This window comes from Pelophylax lessonae (genome assembly GCF_965119305.1).
Source record: "Pelophylax lessonae genome assembly, chromosome: 4".
NCBI lineage: Eukaryota > Metazoa > Chordata > Amphibia > Anura > Ranidae > Pelophylax > Pelophylax lessonae.
In genome coordinates this window covers 232,428,109-232,440,226 of record NC_138771.1, presented here as the reverse complement: position 1 = coordinate 232,440,226, position 12,118 = coordinate 232,428,109, and the positions used below count along the sequence as shown (strand labels likewise).

Below are 12,118 nucleotides of genomic sequence, written 5' to 3'. Positions count from 1 at the left end.
AATATTTCTATATTTTTACCTCTCTTTCCATAGTAACCTCTGAGCATACAATTTCACGATTGCTGTGGTAAATTGATTTGAATTCACACCTAAAAATTTTATTCTTTGCCCGACACCATTTCTAAGAATTTGCATCCAATCAGCATGGCTAATTTACTTCACTACCCCACAGTAAGCTACAGTTGTCATGCTATATACATTCTCTGTCTTTCTCCTCACTTATTTTAAATTGTCTACCTGCAGAATATTGAACATGTGCTCAAAACCAGTCCTGGCTAGTGTTTTCCAACATTCAAGACCAACCTCAGTTACATTTTATTTTCACTTCTATGATGGTTTCTTTCATAGTATTGGTATTGACCATTTTTCTTTTAAGACAACGTATGGGTGAAGTTCACTACAGGAATTTCAGTGGCAAAAGTCTTTTTCAGTACAGCAGAGCTCTTGAGCAACTTACAAGGGATCATATATAAAGTACAGGTATTTAGTGTGGTAGAAGCTAAAAGCAGAGAACATGCGACAAATTGATTGTTAAAATGGGTACTTTTAATATTCACAATTTGAAATTTTGAAACAATAAAAAGGCCATACTTGATAGATCTGCTAGGAATAAAATAGTAAAATTTATGCAGGGTAGATGTCAATTTGGAAGGATTGCAGGGACCAGACAGTTTTGAGTGTGGCCCTATCTGTTCGACAGAAGTTGATTGCTAGATTGACTTGTGTCAAACAGACATGCTAGAAAACATTTGTCAATTAGTGGCTGCAGCTGCTGATCAGTGTATCTGCCAGAATATAATGTCGATACAGTTGGGATTCCCCCATCTGCCTTGCTTATGTGGATGGAGGAATCTTTTAGAAGGATAGAAAACCTAACTTTCTTTTTCCAGCTTTAGTTGTTTGCTGTAAAATTATTCACAGCTGATCAGTCAAAAAAATCAGTTAATTATTTTATAAATGAACATGTTAGACTATGGTTAAACATGTGAAAATGGCTTAGAAAGATTACCCTTTGTCACTTGGCCAAGGGGAAGCATTGTTTGCTACTTTAATTACATTACTCAACAAATAAATCATATTTCTACAAATTATATTTTTAGCTGGGTAAACTTCTCATAAATAATTGTTAAAGGGTGTGGTCAGAATGTGTACTGACCACACCCCAGAAACATCATTTCCTGCTTGTGTGATTGGCTCACCAATTTTCCCAGAAGTCTGCCTAAGATACAAGTCCAATTTCTGGCATCCCCTGCAACAAAAATTTCATTTTTTTGTGAGATACTCCCAATAGGAGCACATCTAAAGGGATGCAGGCCCAGCAGATTTCCTCATTAGAGGCCTGCAGCTGCCACAGCTGATAGATAATTATGAAACCACTCCCATTGGACCCACTCAGCACAGAGAAACAAACATGGCTTTCTTCAGAATAACAAAAGGTAAGAATCTGCATCAAAGATTTCTAAAATCCTGGTAATGTACATAGATTACCCAGAGGAAAATGTTTTTTTTTTTTCTCAACAAAAGTGGAGTTACGCTTTTAAGAGAATCTCCAAACTACCTAAAACCATAGCAATTAGGAAGAAAAAAAAACTAGCACATTATGTGAAACATACCTTAAATCAAAGCATTCCAGCAATGTGCTCTCACTGCTGACAGTGCTTCCATCTTCCCTCTGTCTTCTTTCTGGGTTTAGGGGCTCTGGTCTGGTGATTTGAATGGACGAGCCGCAATGACATCACCTCTGCGCATGCGTGCAGGAGTCACTGTTTACTTCACAGGGCTCTTAAGGAACGGCACTGGTATGCTGTTCCTTCAGAGTGCATGAACCGTTGACATCACCAGCAGCTTCACAAGTGGACATCTCCTAAACGGTGCACATTTAGGAGAAATTTACAGTACCTGCAGGTAAGCCTTCTTGTAGGCCTATATGTAGTTTAAAAATAACCAAAGGCCTTTACTTTCACTTTAATATTTTTCAAATGCTTGTAGATAATTCAACAGTTTGTACAGTCAGAAAAATACCGGATGAAATTTTACATGCAAAGTTGATGGTTTTGTGGCCTTGCCATTAAGAATCAGATTTGTTATAAAAGTGGAATAAAACTTTTTTAAATTCATTTGGCTGGAACCAGTTTAACCACTTCTGGACCGGAAGATTTTCCTGCTTAATGACCAGGCCCTATTTTGCGATTCGGCACTGCATGACTTTAATGGACAATTGCGTGGTCGCGCGATGCTGTACCCAAATAAAATCGACAAATAGAGCTTTCTTTTGGTGTTATTTGATCACCTGTGCAATTTTAATTTTTTGTGCGCTTTAAACAAAAAAGAGCGACAATTTTGAAAAAAAAAACAATATTTTTCACATTCTTTTATATGTCATTCCCAAAAAAAATTTAAAAATCAAATTTTTTTTAACATTTTAGGCCAATTTGTTTTCTGCTACATATTTTTGGTAAAAAAAATAAGCAATAAGCGTATTTTGATTGGTTTGCGCAAAAGTTATTGCGTCTACTAACTACGGGAAAGGTTTATGTAATTTGTATTTTATTTTTTTTTTTTACTAGTAATGGTGGCGATCTGCGACAGATTGTACCCCTAACTGACATTTTGACACTTTTGGGGGTACCAGTGACATTACTACAGTAATCAGTGCTATAAATATGCACTGTTACTGTAATAATGACACTGGCAGGGAAGGGGTTAACAGTATAGGTGATCAAGGGGTTTAATGTAAGCCTAGGGGAGTGATTCTAACTGTGGGGGGGTTGGACTTGTGAAGTGACCATAAAGACATGCGATCCTACATAGCAGGATCACATGGGCTCTGTGATCACTTCAGGGAGAAGGACGGATGGCTGTGTTTACATCAGCCGACCGTCCTTCTCTGTCAGCGGGGAGAGATCGCCGGTGTCAGTCGGCAATCGGAGCTGCCTGACACAAGCGCAGGCTTCCCTGCTGACTAGCGGGGGCGGGGGCGGGAGCGTGCCGGCAGCGGCGCTCGCCCCCTAGCCTTCTGAGAGCGAGCGACTTGGAGCTACGTCAGTTTGCCCAGGAGCTGTTGCCTGCCGCAGTAAATTTGTGGTGAGCGGTCGTCTGGTGGTTAATGTACATGTAAACCCTAGTGAAATGGAATTTAGTTCACTAAAGCACTTTGTTCAATAAACAATTGGCATTTTATATAAAAAAACATGTTTTTTGCGCTTTCATCCTTTGTTTCATGTCAGTGCTCCTAATCTCTTGCGCCCGCTGTACAGCCACTTCATGTCTACATGCCTGCACTCCAGTAATAGCGGCATAACATTTCTCAGGATGGGTTTCCTGATGATGGCAGTGAGCATGCCTGTGTAATGCGTTTTGAATGAAGTCTGTGTGACAGGGTGAGAATGCAGTAGTACAATTGGGAGACGAGGACAGGAGCTTGTCACCCTGTAGCAGAAAGTGCAGTGAACAAGTAATAAGGAATGGGGTAAGAGTTTAATGGAAGCTGCATTTTTAAAATGATTGACAATTACTTTTAAAATTACATGATTAGGCTTTTTATGGGATTTTAGTGATTTGGTTTACATATACTTTAAACCTGTATGCGGTATAATAATCAGATTTGGCATAGGAATCTGTAAGTTATTAAAATATACAATTTTATAAATTAACATTTATGCAGGTATGACATGCCTTCTAGGTTTGACAAAATAACATGCTAAAAAATCTGTGCATATGGGTAAGCGTGTATTGCAATACTGTTGGCAAACTTTATCACAGACTCTTACCTCTTCTATTTTGTTTAGGTACATGCTTGCATTCCATTTTGCTTCTGTATTATTTGTGTTAAACGCTTTTTATCGTCACATGATCTGGTGTTTTAATAAAAGAAAAAAAAAAAGCTCTGAGCCAGACACGTGAGCAGTAAATGAAATTTCTGGGGTGTTCTGTACACATACATCATATAGAAAGTTTTCCGTTGCAGTGGATACAAGGAAGCAATATTTCGAAAATCACAACTAGCTCCAGATAAAATAGATCCCACAGAAATGATTTATGATTTTATAATTTTTCAAACAACATTGGAGCTACCCTTTAATTTTGATTGACAAATACGATGTTTCTAATAATCCAGCTACAGTACATCCTTGACCTTTTAAAGCAGTATTTATTCAGTAGCTAAGTATACAGCACATATTGAAATTTCTATTTCTCGCTTATAATTCACAGCCAAATAAACAATGTATTGGTGTACCAGTGACTATGTGCTTTCAATTTCATTATATAAAGCAGTTGCGGTAATTAATACATTTTTTTATATTAGGCTTTCTTCTAGACCCTATGTTTAAAACTTTTTTTTCAAACAAACAAGCAACATAAAAAAACATTGAATAATGTGATATCTTCATTTATACAGCTGCAAGAAAAAGTATGAGAACCCTTTGGAATGATATGGATTTCTGCACAAATTGGTCATAAAATGTGATCTGATCATCATCTAAGTCACAACAATAGACAGACAATCACAGTCTTCTTAATCTAATAGCACACAAAGAATGAAATGTTGCCATGTTTTTATTGAAAACACCATGTAAACATTCACAGTGCAGGTGGAAAATTATGTGAACCCCTAGACTAATGACATCTCCAAGAGCTAATTGGAGTAAGATGTCAGCCAACTGGAGTCGGTTCAATCAATGAGATGAGATTGGAGGTGTTGGTTACAGCTGCCCTATAAAAAACACACACCAGATCTGGGTTTGCTTTTCACAAGAAGCATTGCCTTATGTGAATGATGCCTCGCACAAAAGAGCTCTCAGAAGACCTAGGATTAAGAATTGTTGACTTGCATAAAGCTGGAAAGGGTTATAAAAGTATCTCCAAAGACCTTGTTGTTCATCAGTCCACGGTAAGACAAATTGTCTATAAATGGAGAAAGTTCAGCACTGCTGCTACTCTCCCTAGGAGTGGCTGTCCTGTAAAGATGACTGCAAGAGCACAGCACAGACTGCTCAATGAGGCGAAGAAGAATCCTAGAGTGTCAGCTAAAGACTTACAAAAGTCACTGGCAAATGCTAGCATCCCTGTTAGCGAATCTACAATACGTAAAACACTAAACAAGAATGGATTTCATGGGAGGGTACCACAGAGGAAGCCACTGCTGTCTAAACAAAACATTGCTGCACGTTTACAGTTTTCACAAGAGCACCTGGATGTTCCACAGCAGTACTGGCAAAATATTCTGTGGACAGATGAAACCAAAATTGAGTTGTTTGGAAGAAACACACAACACTATGTGTGGCGCAAAAGAGGCACAGCACACCAACATCAAAACCTCATCCCAACTATGAAGTATGGTGGTGGGGGCATCATGGTTTGGGGCTGCTTTTCTGTGTCAGGGCCTGGACGGATTGCTATCATCGAAGGAAAAATGAACTCCCAAGTTTATCAAGACATTTTGCTGGAGAACTTAAGGCCATCTGTCTACCAGCTGAAGCTCAACAGAAGATGGGTGTTGATACAGGACAATGACCCAAAGGATAGAAGTAAATCAACAACAGAATGGCTTAAACAGAAGAAAATATGCCTTCTGAAGTGGCCCAGTCAGAGTCCTGACCTCAACCCGATTGAGATGCTGTGGCATGTCCTCAAGAAAGTGATTCACACCAGACATCCCAAGAATATTGCTGAACTGAAACAGTTCTGTAAAGAGGAATGGTCAAGAATTACTCCTGACCGTTGTGCACGTCTGATCTGCAACTACAGGAAATGTTTGCTTGAAGTTATTGCTGTCAAAGGAGGTTCAACCAGTTATTAAATCCAAGGGTTCACATACTTTTTCCACCTGCACTGTGAATGTTTACATGGTGTGTTCAATAAAAACATGGCAACATTTCATTCTTAGTGTGTTATTAGTTTAAGCAGACTGTGATTGTCTATTTTTGTGACTTAGATTATGATGATCAGATCACATTTTATGACCAATTTGTGCAGAAATCCATATCATTCCAAAGGCTTCACATACTTTTTCTTGCAGCTGTATATGGTATTAACAATATTTTTATAGCCTTAAAGCAATGTTTCTATAGAAATGCTACATTCTGTGTTGCATAAAAAGAGTCTGTAAATCAAGTGGCATCGTCCACTCTGGTAGGTGGCAATAAATTATTGGAAACATGCTAGCTGGGATTCACAAAAAGAGCAGGCTCTTTAAAATCAAGTTATTTTAGGATATCATTGTGACTGTTGATGGGACCACTAACAGAATTTTTTTATGTAAAGTTCAAGTGATATCCTTTTCTCCCAGTTTCAATGTAAACAATTGTCTTCTATGTGCCCTGTCCACACTGCAAAATATTCCCCGTGGTGCCAAGCAGTGCGGTGCGGAAAAAAGGATACTGTATGCATTTTTCCGCAACAGACCAGAGATCACCTGAAGGCTCAGCGTATTGTCTGTTTCCACACACTACAAGCCAAGGAAAAGAGGAAAGCAAAAAAAAAATGTACATCTCTATGTATGAAAATGTGCTTTGCGCATCCCTTCCAGGACCTTCAACTGACAGCTGCCCGCAAAGTAAAATTCTGCATTTTACAATGTGGGCCAGTGTGAACGGGACCTAAAATACACACAAGTAAATATGCTATGTGTGTTTTTTCCTGACACATAATAAAATAGTATGACTAAAGAATACTTTTAATATTACAAAAATAAACTGATAACAAAATGATTCTATTATCAGTAGGGGAGAGAAACACTGTGGATGAGGTTAATTGCCTATATTCCCTTTTATGTTTTATACACTGATCACAGTTTTCTTCTTTTCTTTTTTTATGCCTGTGCATGTAACCTGCTACCCTATTGACATAAAGCTTTGGATTTTTTGAACCTTAAAAACTTACTATGCTAGCTTTAGACAATTTCAGAGTTATCTCTTTTGTTCAAACTGTGCAGTAGGACACACACACACAAAAGAAACCAGATTTATATTTTTTTCATAATTCCGGACAGCACCTGACAAGTCAGAATATATCCATCACTGTCTTTTTATTTGGGTTTTTCACTCACTGAAGTGAAAAGCATTAAAACAAAAACACACACCTCGGGCTCTGCATCAATATGTTCTATTCTGCACAGTACCTAGGTTTTTAAGAGATGCATCTATTATTTGCCTGGCCTTTATTGGCCTTATACTCTGCCAACCTGTTTAACTGAGCTGACACAGCATTTATCCGCTATACTGCTCCCTTCCAATCATTATTACTGTATTTGCCACATACACCAATATGAAGATTAGTCATGCCATAGAATAGAATAGCATCCTCCAAAGTAAATAGCGGAAGTGAGGAGACTGCCTATTGCTCTCTGTTCTACCACATGCTTAGCCAATATATGTTCTGGGTTTGAAACGTTTAAAGGGGTGCTAGAAGTGATAAATGTTGTGTCTGTCCCCTTCAAGCCTCTCATTGTCTTTCCTAACAATGAGGATAATATATTCAGCACACTTCTTTGACCCAGATGCCAGTGGGGGGAGGAATAAAATGCAGTTAATCATTTTAAAAATGTTGGAATGTTTTTGAACCAATATTTAATTTTATGTTTGATTTCTCATCATGAGAAGCAAAGTCATAGTCTGCAGAAATATGCAGTACTATAACAATAGAACTATGAGAATACAATACAAAAACAAACTGATGTAAATGGTGACTAGGACTTCTTCAACATAGCTTATAATTTAGAGTGCATTTCTAAAAGGAAGATAATTAGTAATGAGATGCAAATCATGTGCAAATGAAATAATCATACACTATGTATTCAATATCAGCAGTACTTTCTACTGCTAGATAACAATATATGGTATCAGGATATAGATAGATAAATATGTGAAAATTATGCACTTAGTTGTCTCTTTTGTTAAAGTTGAACTCCAGACAAACTGCAAAATACACATTTGAAATACAAATGTGTAAGTGGTTTTAACTACCAAAGGATTTGTTATTCTTTGTAGCTAGCTTTGTGATCCTTACTAGACTTCGCAGCCAGGTCCTGGACTCCCTATGCAGACTACACTGCAAAAAAACAGCAATGCAGGACCTGCTGAATTACAAAGGCCTAGCCTTTGGATTCTTGTAACAAATCTGTCTCCCTTTTTCTAATTAGAGTGCCCCTGTACAAGGAATTACAGGAGATTATTCTAAAGACAGTGATAGTTCTGTGTAAAATATGTACAATTGTTTTGTAACAAACACATAACTGTAATAAATGATGTTGAATTATTTTTGCCTGGAGCAAATCTTCAACCAACACAAGGAACAAGCAGGATCTATGCTACCTTGTGTGCCATTAAGTAGCAGATTAGCAGTCTATATAAGAGGAAATAGTTTTGTTTTTATAGTTTTTGATTTTTTTCCTCACTTCCTTTAATCATATTGTGTGTTATAAACCTAAATAGTAGAAATGTGATCTCTCAAGGAATAACTGGTATATCAAAGCTTTCTCCGGTATTTGTGGAAGCACAAGAATATATGCGAAGAGAGGCATGCATGTGTAACACTTTGCACCTTAGAAGAAGACTGGACAATGATGGTGCTCATAGACACTGCATCGCTGGAGTGGAGGTAAGTATATTTCCACTTTAAGTGTCGGACCATTTGAGTCTGACACGTGGTGGTGGTCTGTGTGTCACCGCTACCATTTGTATTATAAGCAAAATATTTGTATCAAAAGCAAAGGATAGCAGCAGCTAATCTGGTCTACATACTAATACAGAATTTTCTGAGATGCAGTATGTACTTTGCTTTTTGATTCCCTGTAATGTGGCCTCCTACAAATAATAGCAAAGAAAAAAAACATCCTAAATTATGCAAAACATCTGTAGTATATTATTTCAGGTATGTAATAACATTTCATATAATTGGCTCTGTTCCTAAAATAATGTGTTTTTCTATGACCTTTCTGGAGTTTCACATACAGGCATTATAACAACAGGTAGAATACAGAAGAAACACTCCTTTCCTTGTTGTTGCTGTTAGTAAATTCCAATAATTTATTTCTATGTTAAAAGTTTATAGATATACGCACCTGGTAAAGGCTCACGAGGAATTCAGTAAAAACAACGATGTATAAGAACAATGTATACAAAGTTAGATGTAGATCTCATACACAGCTGTGTTTTTTGGTTATTTCTTTGGTTACTTCTTAAACTGGCCAAGCAGAATTGCCTTTGATTTTTGATTAAAGTAAAATAAATTCCTTGAACCACACAGAAAAGCATTTGAAAAGTTATCTGGCAAATACAAGCTCAGTAATTGCTTCATTGCTAATATGTGCCATGAAAGTGGACCCGTAATCTTATATAAAACACAAGTATGGTTGCATTTTATTCATGACAGATTTATTTTTAACATGTTAGCTAAATATTTTTTAAATAGTTGGTACTTGTTTTAAATATCTTTAAATCCACAACTGGGGCAAAAAAATTGCTATTTGCTTTTTCTCTAATTAACGGTTTTCTTCTGGCAAGTATAATGTTTCCTCTATAACGTACCATTTTGGTATCCTCTATAATGTATCATTTTAGTATTATTAAACCTAGGATTAGGGTTTCCCTAGGTAGCAGTATTAAAAATAGATAGATAGATAGATAGATAGATAGATAGATAGATAGATAGATAGATAGATAGATAGATAGATAGATAGATAGATAGATAGATAGATAGATAATTCATAAGGATTTAAATAAGGAAGTCCAGTGAAATCTAAGATAATTTTCATGGCATGGGAAATTTGAATAAAGGCATTCTTACTAAATTGCACAAGTTTTAGCAAATGGACAATCCTGATAAAAACTTCAGTTATCATTGGGACACAAATATACAAAAAATATTGGAATGGCTTCTATTTGTCTTCAGGAAACACCTGTATAAAATATATCCATACATCCCTCAACAATGTTTATTCACCCTTTATGCTCTTTAGCATTGTTTGGGTTCCTTGGGAAGCAGACTGGAAAAAAATGGGAAGCTTCTAAAAGAGAACCAGTGTCAATTGGTAATGAGATCCAGGCTTGGCAACATCTCCGGTGCTCAGGAGAAGGTACAGGGAAAAGTTAAGGGGAGTTTATGTGTAAAATACCTGCCCCTTTTACCAGGTGATAAGTATCAACTTAACTACCACTCAAGGTTAGAAAATAATTTACCATTATTCCCCCACCCACCTATTAGCAATCATGTTGCTGGGTAGTGGCGGTGCAGAAAAGCCTGGTGACTCTCAGCTTCAGAAAGAGATACATTGAAAGGAATGGCCATTTTTTAAAAGAAGTAATTAACCCAAAAGCAAATATGCATTATATTGGCTTACCAATTCTCAGATGTGATGGCTGTATTCGTTTCCATTTATTGGCTTTCTTTCTTCTATTTTCATATGGTAATCCATCCAGCAAGTCTGTTGTTTTTCACAGCACAAACTCTCCAGCAGACTATCAGTTAACATGGATGAAAAAAAAAATTGCTGTAACTGCTTATAAAGTGTGAGCTGGAGTTTGGCTTCAATTTGTTAGTGGTTCTAAATCTGCTATTTCATTTAACACCCCCCCCCCCTCCCTTCATAGCTGATAATGCTGCTGTCTGTTGTGCCTCCACTTCCCATCCCTCCAGAGTTGTGTCTCATTAATACAGGAGATGTGTTACTGGCGAAATCATTAGGTGGAAACAGAGGGGGAGGGCCAAAGATAAACTGGTGCAGCCACCACATCTAATGATTGGTAAGCTGCAAGTTTTGGGTTTTAATACGGTTTTAAGTACCCTTTCTGAAAGACTTAAAGAGTGAAATGAACAAAGCGGGTGCTTACACACTTGCCAGTGCTTTGCAACTGTACTGTTCAGCATTTCTTGTAGCTGGTGCACACGCTATTTTTTTTTTTTTATTATTGCATTAAAAAAGTGCCATACTGAGTTTATCAAGAGCAGGAGCATATTATCTCCTAGCTTCATACAACATTTCCCATGACATCTCAGCATGTCACATTGTGATAATGCAAGTTTAAAACTACTGATCACAACACCTAAATGTAAAGAAACAACAATGTAGAAAATGGGGTATGTGGCCCCAAAACAGTGTATAGTAATGTTTAGCAATTCAAGATAACAGTGTTTTATCAGCCTTAAAAACATCTAAAAAATTCAAATATTGCTTCCTTATTCAAACATTTCTGCATTTTTTCTCTTGTTTTTTTCCTTTACCCTCCTTGTTCTTTAGTTTTTGACATTGTCCTGTCTTACACTTTCATTTTTGATTCTGTCAGGAGAAACATGAAATATTTTGAGACTCAGATGAGCTGGTTGTCTGAGATAATACATTGCATTGCCAACAGGTATGATTGCTTTGAATTACTTCTCAGTGTGTTCGTAAAGCTGTCCCTTCCAACATTTTATGTGAGAGCAATCAAATAGTTTTATCATATGCAATAGTGGAAACAATGTTGCTCCTACTCAATCTGCCCACTAAAGCTATAGAATTTCTTTTGATCTACTGCTTTCCTTTTGACATTAATTACTCCACATTGCAATATTAAATGAAGTTTGGATGAATGTGTTTCACTCATAGTTTTATATGTAACAAAGTACATATGAAGTATGTAATGGTTTATAAATATACTGCATATATAAAAGCTTTTGCCATTTCTCTGTGTGTATGAATGTCATTGCCAGCAACTAGTGCTAAATGTAATCAACATAGAGAGGTCTACAGAAAAGTAAAAATAAAAACTTTGCAAGTGGTATAAAAATATACCTGAAAATCACTTGGGTATGGACACACACATGTATTGCATAACTCCACCATTTCAGAAGAGTTCTATTGGTGCATAGCCACCTGCTGGAACCTGAGGATCCTGTATCTCAAAATCCATTTTCGTATAGAATTTACAAGAATTACATATAGAATTATGCAATTTTTATTTACTTAGCAGTAGTGTTATTGGGAGTCCATTCAGACTAGCCCGACTTGTCAGGCGACTTGGTCGCCTGACAAGTCGCGGTCGGTCGCTCGCCATTGTGTAGTACAGGACCCGTTCTAATAGGAGTGACACAAGTCGCTCCGACTTAGAAAAAGGGTCCTGTACTACTTTGGGGCAACCTG

The 12,118-nt window shown here is 37.1% G+C and overlaps 1 protein-coding gene across 9 annotated transcripts in view; it reads left to right on the top strand.

Moving 5' to 3' along the window:
- Positions 1 to 12,118, top strand: part of FOXP2 (forkhead box P2) — a 285,057-nt gene that overhangs the window by 238,933 nt on the left and 34,006 nt on the right. For 5 of the 9 annotated variants that reach the window (XM_082257104.1, XM_082257105.1, XM_082257102.1 and 2 more), the window contains exon 17: positions 11,283 to 11,351. The exons of the other annotated variants lie outside the window; for them this stretch is intronic. In XM_082257104.1, coding sequence (XP_082113230.1) covers positions 11,283 to 11,351 — 69 coding nt within the window. The remainder of the gene's footprint in view (positions 1 to 11,282; positions 11,352 to 12,118) is intronic. 9 annotated transcript variants of the gene reach the window in all.